Here is a 17,105-nt window from a genome sequence, read left to right on the forward strand (position 1 = left end):
GCTCCAAGCCAACGTCCCAGAATTATCAGTACAGTCAGGTCTGGTTCAAGGTACATCATCACCTGGGACCATGTGACGCCAATGTCAAATGAATCTGCTGTTCAAGGATACAAAGTATGATCTATAAAAATAGTTTCTATCTTTCATATCCTGCACACAGTATATCTTATTGTCAATATTGCTACCTACTCTGGCTCTAATGTGCTTGCATCCTTAGTTTAGACCATGGGTTCACAATCTAGAGGTCACAACTCCCCTGTCACAATCTAGAGGTCACAACTCCCCCAATGGTTTTGGAGGAGGGTTATGGCCACCCTTCTTTTTTATGGTGAGATGGGAGGGAGGCTAAAATGTTATGTTATAACGTGGGTCAAAGTATGGAAAAGGCTGAGAATCACCACTTTAGACATACAACAGAATTGATTGCTCCCACAGTGACATGTCTCCCACAGCATACGTTCAACAAATTATACTCTTTTATATTTTTTCCCCTTTTCCCAGCATGAATTACTTCCAGCCTATTGTTCTCATCCTCCCTCTGAGAATTACAACCTCCAGAATACCTGGACTTATAGATCAAAGACACTAATAGAACCAGTCTATCTAAAGCTGTCCTTAAAGGAACAGCACATCATGGTACATGCAATTACAATGCAAGCATATCTGTAAATTATAGGAAGATGGTTAATTATAGCTATCAATATGCTGAAACCATTAAAAACGGGCTATTTAGTGTTGTTGTTTACTTGGCAGTAATATAGCTAGAGTGCTACACAAGTTTTTGTTTGATGGATTGAGTTACTTCCTGTGAATCATTGATAATGAGCAGAGATCTTTTCCATATGTCTCATAAGTCACATGCTAACTTCACACTTAATTTGCCAGCTCTGAAACATATTAATAAAAAGAAAAATTGTGCTACTTGCTGAGGCATTGTTAAATCATTTATGCTCTAGTATATGGTAAGATGTATGGTATGTTTTTGTTTTGTTTGCTGAGCTTGAAAGTATTATCCTCAATCATTCTTAACTTGAACCCATATGGAAAATTTATCTATCAAGGAGATGGTATTGTTTTGCCATTTGTTAGAAATAAAAGAGGAAATATCTGCTCTCTCCAAGCTCCTTTACATTATAGCAAGCTGCAAAGCAATATATTTTATTTAGTTTTGATCTAAAATTAAACATGTACATGTAAAATTAGCACTTGTTAATTAAACTTGTTAATCAAAACTGGAAGGTTGTAACTGTGGTATCAGCTGCAACATGACATTTCAATAACTGTACTTGTTTATGGCTTTGCAAGGTGCTGTATAGACCAGATGGCCAACATGAGGGCACATTGTATTCAACTGGCACTCATTCAATAGAGTTGCCAGTCCCCAGAGATGGTGAATATATTGTTGAGGTTCGAGCGCACAGTGAAGGAGGAGATGGAGAAGTAGCTCAAATAAAAATTTCAGGTAGGCATTTTTTTTCATATTGGGAATATATGGCTAGATGAATTCATAGACCAGCAAATGCATGCCATTCCTGACGAAAAGAACATGGGGTAAAACTCTGTCTCTTTATCTCTCTGTGTCTTTCTGTCTCTCCAATCTTTGTATATCTGGGGTACCGATTACCATAGTACGGGGTAGGCAACCTATGGCACGCGTGCTGAAGGCGGCACGCGAGCTGATTTTCAGTGGCACTCACGCTGCCCAGATCCTGGCCACCGGTCTGGTGGCCTCTGCATTTGAATTTAATTGAAGCTTCTTAAACATTTTAAAAACCGTATTTACTTTACATACAACAATAGTTTAGTTATATATTATAGACTTATAGAAAGAGAGCTTCTAAAAATGTTAAAATGTATTACTGGCACGCAAAACCTTAAATTAGAGTGAATAAATGAAGACTTGGCACACCACTTCTGAAAGGTTGCCGACCCCTTCCATAGTATGTAGTAAATGCTATTTCAGAATAAGCATAAATGTCATGAAATTGGATGCTGGTGCTGCCATCTTAAGGTCCAGACACTTACATTTGATTCTTGGTTATTTTTTTAAAACTTAAGGAGGAGAATGGTGACGACTGTGAGCTTTATGCCTACCCCTTGGCGCACACCCTGTGTAGCCATTGGTACTACTTTGCAGCAACAGCATTATAAAGGCCATCCAAAAAGGGAGCGCTAGGGAGTCTTCATAGAGTTTTACAGATTAAGGTGAGAAGGGACCATTAGATCATCTAGTCTGACCTCCTGTATATCACAGGTCATTAAATTTCACCCAATTACTCCTATAACTGAGCCCAACAATGTGTGTTTAACTGAAGTGTATCGCCCAGAAACAGGGCCGGCTCTAGGCACCAGCAAAACAAGCTGGTGCTTGGGGCGGCACATTTTTAGGGGCGGCATGGCCGGCGCCAGAATGCCGCCCCTGCCGCCCCTAAAAATGTGTCCCGGCCGCCCTAGCTCACCTCCGCTGCTGCCGCTTGCACGCCACGGCGCGCAAAACAGCCGATTCGCGCGCCGCTGCTCACCCTCCCTCCCAGGCTCTCAAACCTGGGAGGGAGGGGGAGATCCCGAGCGGCCGCGGCATGCGAAACAGCTGATTCGTGCGCCGCTGCTCCCCCTCCCTCCCAGGTTTGAGAGCCTGGGAGGGAGGGAGAGACTCCGAGTGGCCGTGGCACGCGCGCCGCTTCTCCCCCTCCCTCCTAGGCTTGAGAGCCTGGGGGGAGGAGGCAGGGCTGGGGATTTGGGAAAGGGGCGGAGTTGAGGTGGGGCCGGGGGTGGGGTAAGAAAAAAATGGGGGGGCAGCCAAAATTGTTTTTGCTTGGGGCGGCAAAAATCCTAGAGCCAGCCCTGCCCAGAAAAGCATTCAGACTTCATCTGAAGACATTAAGAGATGGAGCACCCACCGCTTCCTTTGGTAGTTTGGGTCATTGTTTAATCAGTGTTAAAATTTTGTATCTAATTTGAATTTGTCTTGCTTCATGCTCCAGTCATTGTTTCTTGTTATGTCTTTCTCCCCTACATTAAAAAAGCTTTTATTACCCAGTGTTTTCTTCCCATTGTTATTTGTACTCTGGAATCAAGTCAATTTTTTTTTTGATAAACTGAACAGATTGAGCTCTCTAATTCTCTCCAGTAAGATTTTTCTTCAGCCCTAGTATCATTTTCCTGTCTCTTTTCTGCACCCTCTCCAGTTTTTCAACATCCTTATTAAAAATGTGGACACCATAACTGTATGCAGTAGTCCAGCATGAGTTTCAACAGAGTGGTATAGAGGTAAATCACCTCCCTACTCTTACTACACCCCTGCTTATACATTCAAGGATCTCATTAGTCCCATTTGTCACACTGGGAGCAAATGTTCATCTGCTTGTCCAGTGTGACCCCTAAATCCTATTTAGAGTTGTGCTCTGTCCCCTAAATGCTTTCCAGGATACATGCCCCCATTCTGTAGGTGTGACCTGCACTCCTTGTTCCTAGATGTATGACTTTCTAACTGGGTATATTAAAACACATTTTTCTTTGAATGGGCCTATCCTCCCAAGCGACTCAGTTTGCTCTACTGTCCTAGTCATTGTTTACCACTCCACCAATCTTTGTGTTATCTGTAAATGTTATCACCAAGTGATTTTATATTTACTTCCAGATCATTGGTGAACATATTGAATAGTATCAGGCTTAGTACCAATGCCTGTGAAGCCCCCTCGAGAAACTTACCCATTCGATGATGATTCCTCATTGACAACTGTTTTTTGGCATATTGGTCAGCCAGCCAGTTTTTAATCCATGTACTGTATGGTAATTTCAAAATCAGCATGTTATGCAGTATTAAGTCAAAAAAATTTGTATTATTACATTTTGTATATTACAGAAATCTAACTATGTTACATTACCTAATGTTCTAGCACCCTTCAGCAGCTACTTTTGACCTGTCTTACAGATAGCTGTGCAGGTGAATACTACTCCATGCAGTATTAGCCGCTCAGTTTCTGACTTTCATCACCCTCAGATAGGGAGGAACTATGCAGAGAGAGAGAATGGCAACATGACTGTGACTGGACCATGCGCATGGCAGTGGGGGAGACTGAAAAAAAGGCATGAGGCTGGGCACTCTCCATTGCCATCTTAGTATATGGACCACAGGGCCAGCATTTCTTGCAGATTTATGGCTCAGTCCCTGCCTCTTCCCAAAGAGAGCAGAATGCACTGCTGTTTCCATATCCACAACCTGGCAAACTTTTAGCAGGGAGGTTACTGGTGGCTGTGTGACAGGGTGGTAGCATGCTCCCTATCAGCTCTTTCCTTTCTGGTAGTCCTCTCAGAAACATAGTGCTGGGAATAATGCATGTCCAGTCTGTGTACCACAGTGGAGCTTCTAACTCTTAAACAGTGAGATGTACATAATAAGCAATGCAACTGTAAACAAAAATGTTGCTCTATTGGAAGAATGACTTCTTAACGGGGTCCATCTGGCTACTGAGAATAGCTGCTTTGCTAAAGTGAAATGGGAGCAAAAAAAGGTAAGTTATAGCACACTTATTTCTGCAGTTAATTTAGTTATTAAAAGCACAACAACATATATATATATATTTGGCTTCCAAACACAACATTTGCAAATCAAAATCCTATATGTATAAAAATGTGGAAATACATATTCTTTCTATTCCACCCCCTTCCTCCTCGTTTTCTCTCTCTTCTCTTTATACTCTGTTTTTTTAAGCAGATTCCAGTTTGAAAGATGTACTGTTTTAGCAGGGCCGGCCCACAACATTTTGGCACCTGAGGCGGGGAGCTCAAATGTTGCCCCCTCGCTTGGGCCAAAACTTTGAAAGGTCTCAATTCTGCCTTCTTCCTGTTCTACTCCTCTCATGGTACTGCTCTGCTACCTACCCCAATAAAGGAGAACTAACAACTTAAAATGCCGTGTTCAAAAATGTTAAGTAACACTTACATTTGCTGTTCAGGCGCTTGAAAGTTAACTTTTCTTGTCTGCATAGTAAACACTGGCATTTTTATCTGTTTGAATAATCAAAGTGGTGCTTTCCGTGCCTTCTTGGTTGCAAAGATTTGAACTGCTTCCTGCTGAAGGTCCACAGTCTGGGACAGCTCATGCTCTACTGAGATGGTTGCAAGGCCGACCAGCCTCTCCTGTGTCATTGTGGAGCGTAGATGTGTTTTTATTAACTTCAGCTTGGAGAAGCTTCGTTCTCCATTGGCAACTGTTACAGGAAGTGTTAGAAGTATGCTCAGAGCAACAAAAGCATTTGGAAAGAAGGTGGTCATCTTATTAGTGTACATATATTCCAGAACAGCCTTTGGAGTTGATCCTGCTGAAATGTATCTCGAAAGGGTTTTCAGTTCATCACCTAAATCACTCGCATCAACATCGCGCATGTCATCATGTGTCATCACTGTCTCTAGTGTCCTGCATTGCTGGTGTAGATCTTCTTCAGGTATAGTGAGGAGTTTTGGATATCATACAACATCCCAACTATACTGCTGTGTTCCTTGAGCTGCATGAAACGTTCTTCAACTGATTGTATTGCACAATCTAGCACCTGGTTAAAGAATTCAACTTTGAATTGTTGTTTGGAGTCTCTTCTGGGATTATCCCGTGCCTCGTAATCAAAATGTCGTCTTCTTCGGTGACTCTTGTATTCTTGAATGGGTGGGAAAATAGCTTCAGTGTGAAGTTCCTCTGCCAGCTTCTGTGCACTCTTCAGAACATTTTGAAATCCCTCATCTGACCGGTAAGACTTTGCTTTGTCCAGTTGTTCCATTGCTCCAGATATATCAAGGTCAACATCTTGGAGTCTCTTGCTTACAACATTTATTTCAAACAGTATGTCATGCCACAACACTAAGCCACACAGAAATTTGAAGTTATGTATGTTTCTGGTGATTCCATTTCTCTCTGCCACTGTTCTCCCACGAACAGTTCCTGTCATAGCATTATCCTCCATAATGGCAACTATGGCATCATCTATCTTCTCAATTTGGGTTTGATAAGCTTTATAGCCTCCACTTGACTTTCCCATCGTGTGGCACTCAGTGGTTTCAGTGTCAGAGAGGATGTTGCCAGATGTTGCTTCAAAATTTTCCATCTATGAGTTGATGCAGAGAAAAATACATAGATGCTTTGAATTACATTAAAAAATTCAGCAGCCTCACTAGAAGCTGATGCTAGAATCACTGACCACCAAGTTCAATGAATGAGAACTGCATGGGACAAAAAAAGCTTGAGGGTTTAACTCTCGGATCCATGTCTGCACTCCTCTGTTCTTTCCTCTCATGTTGGCACCATTATTGTAGATGACCTCTCATGTCAGCTATTGCAATTCCCGTATCTTCCAACTTTTTAAGAAGCATATTTATCGTACCAGCTCCTGTAGTATCATCAATGTCAATAAATTCTAGAAAATGCTCTCTGACAGTCACCATTGCAGGGACATTTTCACTAGGTTCTGTTGTTGTTACAAAACGCACCATTTAAAGTCATGTGTTCCGTATGGCTGATGTCAGGTGTGCAGTCCAGAATAACAGAGTAATATCTTGCTGACTTCAGATCTGCCACAATCTTCTGTTTGACTTTTGTTGCCAGTAACTGTATGATCTCATTTGGAATTGTTTTTCCAAGGTAGTGGTGTGTGTACATTTCTTGGGTGGTGACTCTTCTTAGATGCTCCTGGAGTACAGCATCAAACTCAGCCATCAGCGCCACAGTTTTAAGGAAGTTTCCATTGTTTGGAACATACAGCTGATCTGAAGTGCCACGCAGTGCTAGGTTTTGGGTAGCAAGCATTCTCACAATGGCAATAGCCTTTTCAGAACATTTTGCTAGTAAAGAGACTCTGATGCAATCTCCTCTTGATGCTGATCATCTATGGTGGCCTTTAACCTTAGTCTCATCTCAAACTCTTTCCACCTATGGAATGCTCTCTGGTTATTTGCTGCCTTCTCATGGCATGCCAGATTTCTAGCTAGATTTTTCCAGTCCTTTGTTCCTGTAGAACCCAATGTGGCTGGAACATTAGACTGGAAGAGTTTGCAACAAAAACAGTGTGCAGCATTCTGGGTTTTTGAGTACATAAGCCATGGCCTCTCCACTTTGTCACCGTTGGGGATTTCACGCCAGTAATGTGTTGGATGGAAACTTCTATTGTCATTGTCTTTGGGGAACACGAAGTTTTTCACTTGCTGTGGCCCATGCAGTACAAGGAAGTCCCTCAGGCTACTGCTCAAGCAGGTTCAGAGTCCTGGATCATCTACATTTAAGGAACTAACCTCAGCAGCAGCTGTTTCTTGCGCCTCCACCACACTCTTCTGTGATCTACACTTTTCTTCAGGAATGTGCATGGTCACATCCATTTGAGATGGAGATATGGATGCTGCAGTAGCTGCCAGGTCACCTGCACTCTGACTAACTGGAAGATCAGGCATCTCCTCACCATTCACATCCTCACTGGGGCTGGAAGGCTCACCATGAACATTTGTGTCTATGTATCTCAGGAGAGCTCCTTCCTGCTTAGATAGAAAAGCTTCCTTTGCTTTCTTTCTTTTTCTGAATGCTGCCCCAGAGGGGCGTTTTCTTCTTTCACTCATGACTGCTGTTCTGTGCCAGCTATAGTGGCTCTCAACACTCAATTGAAGTGGACAAATAAACAGGCTGGTAGCAGGGCCTGAGTGAGGGAAGATATCAGCGGCTTAAGGGCCTAACTGGCTCCTGCTACTTCAGTTGACTGCTTGTTCTCCTCAAGTGGGTTCAGGGAAGCAGCAGGAAACAGGAAGCTCCCTGAGAAGCTGGTGTTAATCAGTCCAGGCTCCTGGGGGTGCTAGAGAGGTACATAAGAGGCTCCTCCTCCTCCTCTCTCTCCCTGCAGCTCCTGCTGCTTTCTGTTATTCCTTCTCACCTTTTCTCCTGCCTGCCTGTTATATCTCTTGTGCCCTCCTTCCTCCAGCACAGCACTCCATCATCTCTGTGCATCTAGAGCAGAGAGTATACATACATAGAGCAGACACCATTTTCTACACTCTGGGTCCTAGTGGCGTCCCCCCAGAGTCTGGCACCTGAGGCGGCCGCCTCAGTTCGCCTTATGGTAAAGCCAGCCGTGTGTTTTAGCTTTAGTATAAAGGAAGTTTATCAATATGAATATAAAAACACACATTCCTTTACACTGAGTAATCTGATATTTAAGAACTTGTCATAAAATAATCAGCTGCATATTTATTGAACTGCAGTTCAGAACATTTACCATAATCAGAGTAAAATATAGGCCTACTTGTCTTTTGTTAACCAATGTCTGGTGTTTAGTGATTTTTCTTTACCACATTACAGTGAATTCATGAATTACACAGTTTTAAACTCTATATTGAGATACCACAACCAACTGAAGACTGGAACTGCTTGTTTAACCATAGGAGTCAGTTTCTTCAGCTAATAGCAGGCTTATCTAATTTTTTAAAAATACATTAAAGGTTGGCTTTTTTCTTTTTAGTCTCTAACATGCTCTGCTGATTGAAATATGTTGTCATAATGCAGATATTAATGTAATCCCAGCATTAGTCTGAAATGCTGCAATGAATACAAATCAAAAACATATTGCGCCTGGTTATCCTCTCACGCTACTGTAATTGAATTGGTTTCAGTGAAGTTACACCTAGTTTATGCCAAAGTAAGTTACAGAAGAATCAAGCCCATGGACTTTTAAATCACTTCACACTTCGCGGTATCTTCACTTTCTTACAGTACTTTCCTAAATCTCATTCTAAATGTCTAAATGAAAAAAGAATAATTTACATACTGTATGTGTACAGCTTCTGTTTTCCCCCACTTAAATATGTATTGAGTTTTCATTTGCCAGAGGCATACTTTGAAATTCTGCAAAATGTTTACTCGCAAGCATTCATCTTTTTCAAAGCAAAATGCATGAGGGGTTTTTTTGCAGCCTCAGTAACTCATTCAACATTTTAATTTTATTTTATCTTTTAATTTGCAATTTCTTTTTCTGCTACTTAATAGGAATAGTAAAATTTATTGAAAAGCCCTACGAACCAGAGTCAGCTGACCCGGGGCAGACGTGGCTGTGCCACGGGTCTTTTATTGCAGTGTAGACATACCGTCAGTCACAAAAACACAGTTTGTTTCTTTTCCGCCACGTGAACCTTTAGTCCTCTGTTTCCAAACAGGACAGGGCGTAGCACAGGACTGCAGGAGGCGGCTTTCACACAGCTTCTCTCCTCCATGGAGCTCACCATCTGCGCTTCCCTGCTCCCTGTTCCTCCCAAGGATATATCCTCCCAGTGACTGTGCCAATTACTTCAGTATCCCAACAGTTACCACCAAGTCTCAGTAATCCCCTCTAGAAATAGGTTAATTAGCTCCAATTAAGCCTGCAGCCTTCTCTGTGCTGCAGCAACCTCACTAACGAGAGTGCTACAGCTAGAACTCTGTCACAGTCTGCCACATCTATGGTTGTGGCATTAGAAAGATTAGGTGGAGAAAACAAGTAAGGAAACTGTTATATCGCCATTATATCAAATCTGATGAAGACTTGGACTGTGTGACTGTCCATTATAACCGATCTTGGAACTCATTAATAATTAGTTACCGAAATATAGCAAAAAAAGTTCTATAAAACCAATAACATGATTTCAAAAGTGAAGTCATACTAAAGAACTATTCTTCTCGCTATTGCATTTCGTCCTCGGTCTCATGTTTCACAGCAGACTAGGAGAATGTACAGAATAACCTCATACTTCACTGTGTTAATGCTTCTAAGTACCACTGCAGTGTAAATTTTTGATAGATCCAGTCCTAGACCCATTTAATATGAGAATTAAGGTTTGATTGTTTCACATTTCCACACATTACACCACATTCAGTTATGGAACAAACAGACATGCTGCTTTTGAATTTCAATGTCTTATATTTTCTCTTGTATTCAGTAACAGGAAGGACTAGGAAAACATTTGGTAATAATACATTCTACTATGGTCTAGTCAGCATTATCCTACGTTATTCATGACCATGTTTATTTTGTTGTTCATTTCTAGATTAAAGAACCTTGATATGTAGAAAAAGTTAATAGAGCTCAATACAAATTAATTAACGACTACCCATAACGCCCTGTGAAGTAGTAGCATTGACTACATTTTACAGAGAGGGAAACTGAGGCAGAGAGATTAAGAGACTCTTTAAGACCACAAAAGCAATTAGAGTAAGGATTAGAATTCAGAAAGTCATAGTGGTTCTCCCAGTCATGTGTTCAGACTTCTAAACCAAACAGTTGGTCTGTCTCCTTCTGAACTCATCTATGGTATCCTATTGTACAGTACAATTAAAATTATATTCAGGTTTGAAGTATGGTGTAATATGATTGATCAATTATCTGCAGTGAAAGTTCAGCTGGGAGTCTCATGCCACTGTATAAGTGAACAGCTATGTCATAAATATTGTCTTTATGTTGGGTGAAAGATTTAGGCCAGATCTACAGAAAGAACCTCTTTTTTAAATTCAGTTTTAAAGTTTTCCTCCTCTTGTATCTTTTTTCCATGATTTTTTTTTTCAGATAGTCGCATTGAAACTGTTATTGTTATTTCCCCTGTAAGCAATTGGTTATTGCTGATAATTGTGATTTTTAGGGCTAGAGTTAGCAACTATGAATTTTTGCATAAGTGAACTCCTAAATTGTCCCAAACCAAGTGGTTAATAGTGCTGTAGCTATTGAGGGGTAACTCTGAAAGACTGTTGTCTCTCTGTGCATTACCTACCTTATCTGTAACTTCTTTTTTGTGACTGTGGCCTCTGATTTTGAAATGGTAACATGAGTACAAACAGGTAGAGATAGCAGCCTACAAAAGGTTGGTAACTCCTTTACTAAACCACATTAACAATTATTGGAAATACAGTAGTCTCTCTCAAGTATGTTGCGCTGTTGCCGCTTCCTCACAGTCTACCTCCTTCAAACAACTTTTCTACATTCACACTTCCTGTGAACCTGCCAGACAGGCTACAGGTCCCATGAGTCTGTGTGGCATTGTAGTTCTTTTTAGTCCCAGAAAGTAAGCAAAGATTAAGGCAATCTGAGTACTACTTGAGCGGAAGGACATAGGGGAGTTAGAAAGAGAATGTAGAAGAATAGTCTGTTCGAAGCTAAATGCTATGCAGAAATATCCGAAGAAGAGTTTGCTGGATATAGTAGGAGTCTTGTTTTTGAGCTGAACAGAACGTGCCATGGCATGCATTAAAAATAAAAAAGAAAGCAAGAAAATAATGCTCAGCCAGAGCCAGAAGAAGATCGGGAGCGGAATAAAGAAGTCCATTCTGACAGTTCCAGTAGTGACTGAATTAAATTCTAGTGAAATCCCACTTGCAGGATTAGCCTCAAGGTTATTACCAAACCCTTCTTTTTTTCCATCGCATCAGCAGGAAATGTAGATTTGCAGGATAACCAGGAGGACAAACAAGAACAGCGACAGGAAGAAGTGGATTTTAAAGAAATCCTCAATGCTGTTCAAGAAAGTACGTTTTCTCTTGGATCTAAACTTGATTCTGAAGCAGAGGAATTGATCATGATGAGAACTCATCATAGCATACTGTTAGAATAGAAAATAATTGTAGAGTTGGTATAGGACAGAGAATAGATACAGGAGAGGCAAATATAAAAATGCCAAAAATCAGAAATGATGAAATAATGTCTGTGTTTTAGAAAAGTACAGAAAACTCTAGTATCAAGAGCTTTCTTTTAGGAATCTAACTATTTTTGGTAGTAAAAGTTTCACAGATAGATCATTTAGGACAAAATTCTAGTATTAAGTCTGAAAGATGCAGTTGAACTCCAGTATTATGCTCTACTTCAATGCAGATTTTTTTTATTGATGACAATTTGTATAAGGAAGTTACAGATAGCACCAGATTAAGCCGAAGTGAGGCCTGGATCCAATCAAACCAAAGGGCACTCACAACAAACCAAAGGACCCCTGCAAAAGTGCTTGTGAATTCCTAACCATTATTTTCTGACCTTAGTTAATAATAGATAATTATTAGTAGATAGATTTTTCTTATAGTAATTTAAAAAAATTAACATTATCATCTTGTCAGCTGGTAGTAGGTAAGCCTTATGGGAACCAAAAATTTAACCACAACCAGGTGACACAATGTTAAACGTTACTTGTTGCCATCTATACTGACTACCAAGTCATGTTTAAATCGTGCTATTCAACATGATTCCTTGAGGCCATTTTCTAATATGAATTAATTGTCTAGTAAAGACAAGCCCAATGATTTCAATATGTTTGCATGGGTGTAACAGGTAGTAGAATTTATCACCAAAGATATTGCTTTAGGACCTACCTTCCTCCTCCTGTTTTTTTTTTTTTTTTTTTTCTAACTGACCTTGGTGTGGCACACTGAGTGCCATAAACTCTGGATTGGTAATGGACTCTTGTGGCTATGTCTGCAATAGGAAAAAATGTTACATTTGTAACACTTTAGGTACTGTGTCAACTAGCAGGTGTTAAAATCTTAGTATAGACAAGGCAAGTTGTAGTTTTAATATATATTAGCCAGTTGAGGTAAACTCTAGTTGGGAGCTATGTATTAAAACTACAATTTGCCTTGCCTGCAGTAGGATTATAGTTAGCTAACACTTGTAAAAAAATATATATATATTTTTTGCCACTGAAGATAAGGCCTATGTCAGACAGTCAGATAGCTGACTGAAACATCTCATGATTGTAAAATTCAAGGAGAAAACATTCTGTGCCCATGCTATGATTGAAGACTTGTCTATGCTCAGAATTGCATCAGTTTAGCTTAAGGTGTGATTTTAAGCCAATTTAGCTAAATCTGGACAAAAAGCTTGGTGGACTCTCTTATTTTGGTTTGTCTTCAGTCAGTTAGGAGCAGGTTTTAAGATACCAGAAATAAGCTACTCCTAAAATTAAGTAAGTGTGTTTACACATGTTCTGTTTTGTCCAAAAGAATTACCAATTAGGGACCTGGACCCATGCATGCCTTAGGATTTCCACTGAACTGGGATTCTGGGGTTTTTATTCGCACTTTGCTTCAGACTTGCTATGTGACTGTGGGCACGTCACTTAGGCCAAATTTTCAAAACTTACCTGCCATGAGACTACACTCCTGCTGAAGTCAGTTGCAGTTGTAAATGTCAGCTCCTCTGGCCTAAGATATCTAAAGTTGGATGTTTTCTGAAATGTGGCTATTAATATCTTGATGCCTCTGTTCCCTCATATTTAAAATAAGGATAATAATAGCTACTGTATGTCACAGGGGTGTTGTGAGACATAATTGATTAATTCTTGTAAAACCCTTTGAGATGATGAGATGAAAGGTGCTGTAAAGTACCAAATGATGTCAATTTGAAGTAGTAATTCTGGAAAGTGAAAATTAACTGAAAACTGTTCTTGACTTACAATCCTAGGGCTAGGTTCAGAAAAGGATGTAGGTGCCTAACTGCCACTTTAGGTGCCTGAATCCCAGAATCAGGCCCCACTGAGATTCCCAATACCCTTGCTTAACTGCTCCTGAACACTGTACACACCTACACTTGCTCAGCACCTGAATTTTTGCAGTAAAAGTTCCCTAGGTGCCTATATTTCTGCCTCTGAGCAGGTGCACTGCAGCCTCATGCCAAGCATCAGAACGCCTAAGTCCCAGAGTGATGCATGAATTGAAGAAAGATAGGTTTTCCTGTGCCTAATGCACCTGTGTCAAGGCTGTATCCCCACTTTGAACTTTAGGGTACAAATGTAGGGGCCTGCATGAGGAGCTTAACTACCAGCTTAGCTTTGGTCCGCTGCCACCATCTCAAGAATTCCCTCCCTGGGAAGCCTTGAGAAACCTTTCACCAATTCCCTGGTGACCACAGATCCAAACCCCCTTGGATCTTAAAACAAGGAGAAATTAACCATCCCCCCTCCTTCCTCTCCCCCTCCTTTCACCAACTCCTGGTGAATACAGATCCAAACCCCCTTGGATCTTATAAGAAGGAGAAATCAATCTGGTTCTTAAAAAGAAGGCTTTTAATTAAAGAAAAAGGTAAAAATCATCTCTGTAAAATCAGTATGGAAAATAGCTTTACAGGGTAATCAAACTTAAAGAGCTCAGAGGACCCCCCTCTGTCTTAGGTTCAAAGTACAGCAAACAAAGATAAACACTCTAGTAAAAGGTACGTTACAAGTTGAGAAAACAAAGTAAATCTAAGACGCCTTGCCTGGCTTTTTACTTACAAGTTTGAAATAGGAGAGACTTGTTTAGAAAGATGGGGAGAACCTGGATTGATGTCTGGTCCCTCTCAGTCCCAAGAGTGAACCACCCCTTAAAACAAAGAGTACACACAAAAGCCTTTCCCCCCCCAAGATTTGAAAGTATCTTGTCCCCTTATTGGTCCTTCGGGTCAGGTGTCAGCCAGGTTACCCGAGCTTCTTAACCCTTTACAGGTAAAAGGATTTGGAGTCTCTGGCCAGGAGGGATTCCATAGCACAGTACACAGGAGAGCTGCCACCCTTCCCTTTATAGTTATGACAACCTGCGTGGCCTAATCTTATAAGCATGCTTATAGCTCGCCTACCAGATGAGACCCCTATAGGAAAGTTTACACAAAATGGCTGGGGGTGGGGACCTTTCTCATATCTTTTAGCCCCATGGTTAGGGTACTGACCTGTGAGGTGGAAGACCCCTGCCTCAATTTGCCCCTCCACCTGATGGGGAGAAGGAATTTGAACAGGGATCTGCCACTTCTCAGGTAAGTGCACTGGGCTATGGGATAGTCTGATTTGTGGGGAGGGGCGCTCCCTCAGTCTCTTCTTTTCAAGCTGTTCCACTGTGGCTAACTAATGAAATTGTCACTGGGGAAGAGAGAGAGAGAACAAGCATCAGAATGACTCTGGAGCCTGATGGTTAGAGCACTTACCTAGGAAGTGAGAGAGCCAGTCCCAGTGCTCCAATGACTTTTTAAATTATTTATCCACAGTGGAACAGCTTCAAAAGGAGAGACTGAGGAACCCCCCCCCCCCACATCAGAATATCCCATAGCCCCGTGTTATGGCACTCACCTGAGAGGTGGCAGATCCCTGTTCAAATACCTTCTACCCCTCAGGAAGAGGGGGATGAACCAGGAGTCCCCCATATTCCAAGTGAGTGCCCTAAGTCCTCCTTCCCCAGCATCGCTCAGCTTCTCACTAATCGTAAGAGAGGGTTTGCAGCTGAGAATCCCAGATAGGAAGAGGTGCCTCCCTCCAGCCCCAGAGTTAGGTGCCTATCTCCAAGAGAGGGATGGGGCTTAACACATACCCCTCGCCTTGGCATCTCCCATTGACTGGTATAAGTGCTGCCTAGCGTGCTGACTTCTGTGAATCCCATTCTAAGGTGCCTACCTCTCCCCCATTCTTTTTATAGAGAACCTAGGCACCTAATTCAGGCTTTGTGAATCCCAGTGATTTTCAAAGCACCTAAAAGTTAGACCTGGTGGTGTTCAGTGTCACCATGCCTAAAAGTCTTCTTGTGAATCGAGCCACTGGTGTTGAAGAGACTTACAGTCATTGAGAAACACTTGAGCTATGAGAGAGAGGGACAGGAAATAAGGATTTGACTCTGGAAATTATGGGTTTTGAAGGGTTATTTTTTATCTGTTTTCAATGTTTATTTGAATTTTCTTATTTGGCTATGGGAGGAAAGGAGACTTTACATTTAGACTGAATTTGTGAAGGCAGTTACTTGAGAATATTTGAGAAAAATAATAGTGCTTTAATATATACATCAAGGAATGCAAAAGAGCTCAGTGAAGTGGTTACAAGAATTGGGTTTTTACTTGGCTTAAGGAACTCTTTGTCAGTGCTCCATTACAAACTGTACATTTCTACAGTAGGCAAGTTTATGGGGAAATGATTGATACATTAAAAAATAAGCTGCACTGAGAATGCTGAAAGGTGCCTTGTAAAAGGCTACAAGCATAGGGTCCAGTAGCTACGCTAACATATTATACGAGGGCTGTGGTTAGGCCATTCTACTGATAGAGGGAGGTGTTTTTAGCTTATAGGAAATAGGGAGAAAAACAAATATTAACACAGGGTATCTGAGAGTGGCTTTGAGGTTTCTATTTTTAGATGTGGAATGTTGACTTCAAGAGTGAAATTAAATTAACCACTGTGCAGAGGTCCAGGACAGGGCCACAGCACACTTAAGTCTCACTTATGCCTATTTGAATGTTAGGGGAGAGAGATTTACTTGGGGATGAACTAGGCTCTCTCCAGAAGATATCACTTTTCTTTTTCTTTTTTCTTCTTTTTTTGATTAACAAAAATTGATATGTTTCAGAGTAGCAGCCGTGTTAGTCTGTATCCGCAAAAAGAACAGGAGTACTTGTAGCACCTTAGAGACTAACAAATTTATTAGAGCATAAGCTTTCGTGGGCTACAACCCACTTCTTCGGATGCATATAGAGTGAAACATATATTGAGGAGATATATATACACACATACAGAGAGCATGAACAGGTGGGAGTTGTCTAACCAACTCTGAGAGGCCAATTAAGTAAGAGAAAAAAAACTTTTGAAGTGATAATCAAGATAGCTCAGTACAGACAGTTTGATAAGAAGCAAGTGTGAAAATACTTACAAGGGGAGATAGATTCAATGTTTGTAATGGCTCAGCCATTCCCAGTCTTTATTTAATCCTGAGTTGATTGTGTCTAGTTTGCATATCAATTCCAGTTCAGCAGTCTCTCGTTGGAGTCTGTTTTTGAAGTTTTTCTGTTTTAAGATAGCCACCCGCAGGTCTGTCATAGAATGGCCAGACAGGTTAAAGTGTTCTCCCACTGGTTTTTGAGTATTATGATTCCTGATGTCAGATTTGTGTCCATTAATTCTTTTGCGTAGAGACTGTCCGGTTTGGCCAATGTACATGGCAGAGGGGCATTGCTGGCACATGATGGCATATATCACATTGGTAGGTGTGCAGGTGAATGAGCCCCTGATGGTATGGCTGATGTGATTAGGCCCTATGATGATGTCACTTGAATAGATATGTGGACAGAGTTGGCATCGGGCTTTGTTACAAGGGTAAGTTCCTGGGTCAGTGTTTTTGTTCAGTG

At 41.1% G+C, this 17,105-nt stretch overlaps 1 protein-coding gene across 1 annotated transcript in view; it reads left to right on the forward strand.

Annotated features, from left to right (window-relative positions):
- CNTN1 (contactin 1) overlaps positions 1-17,105 on the forward strand; it is a 296,072-nt gene that overhangs the window by 242,690 nt on the left and 36,277 nt on the right. Inside the window, exons 21-22 of the mRNA XM_024201075.1 lie at positions 2-114; positions 1,306-1,462. Coding sequence (XP_024056843.1) covers positions 2-114; positions 1,306-1,462 — 270 coding nt within the window. The remainder of the gene's footprint in view (position 1; positions 115-1,305; positions 1,463-17,105) is intronic.

This window comes from Terrapene carolina, unplaced genomic scaffold, assembly GCF_002925995.2.
Source record: "Terrapene carolina triunguis isolate 2854851 unplaced genomic scaffold, T_m_triunguis-2.0 Scaffold68, whole genome shotgun sequence".
In the NCBI taxonomy this organism is placed as follows: domain Eukaryota; kingdom Metazoa; phylum Chordata; order Testudines; family Emydidae; genus Terrapene; species Terrapene triunguis.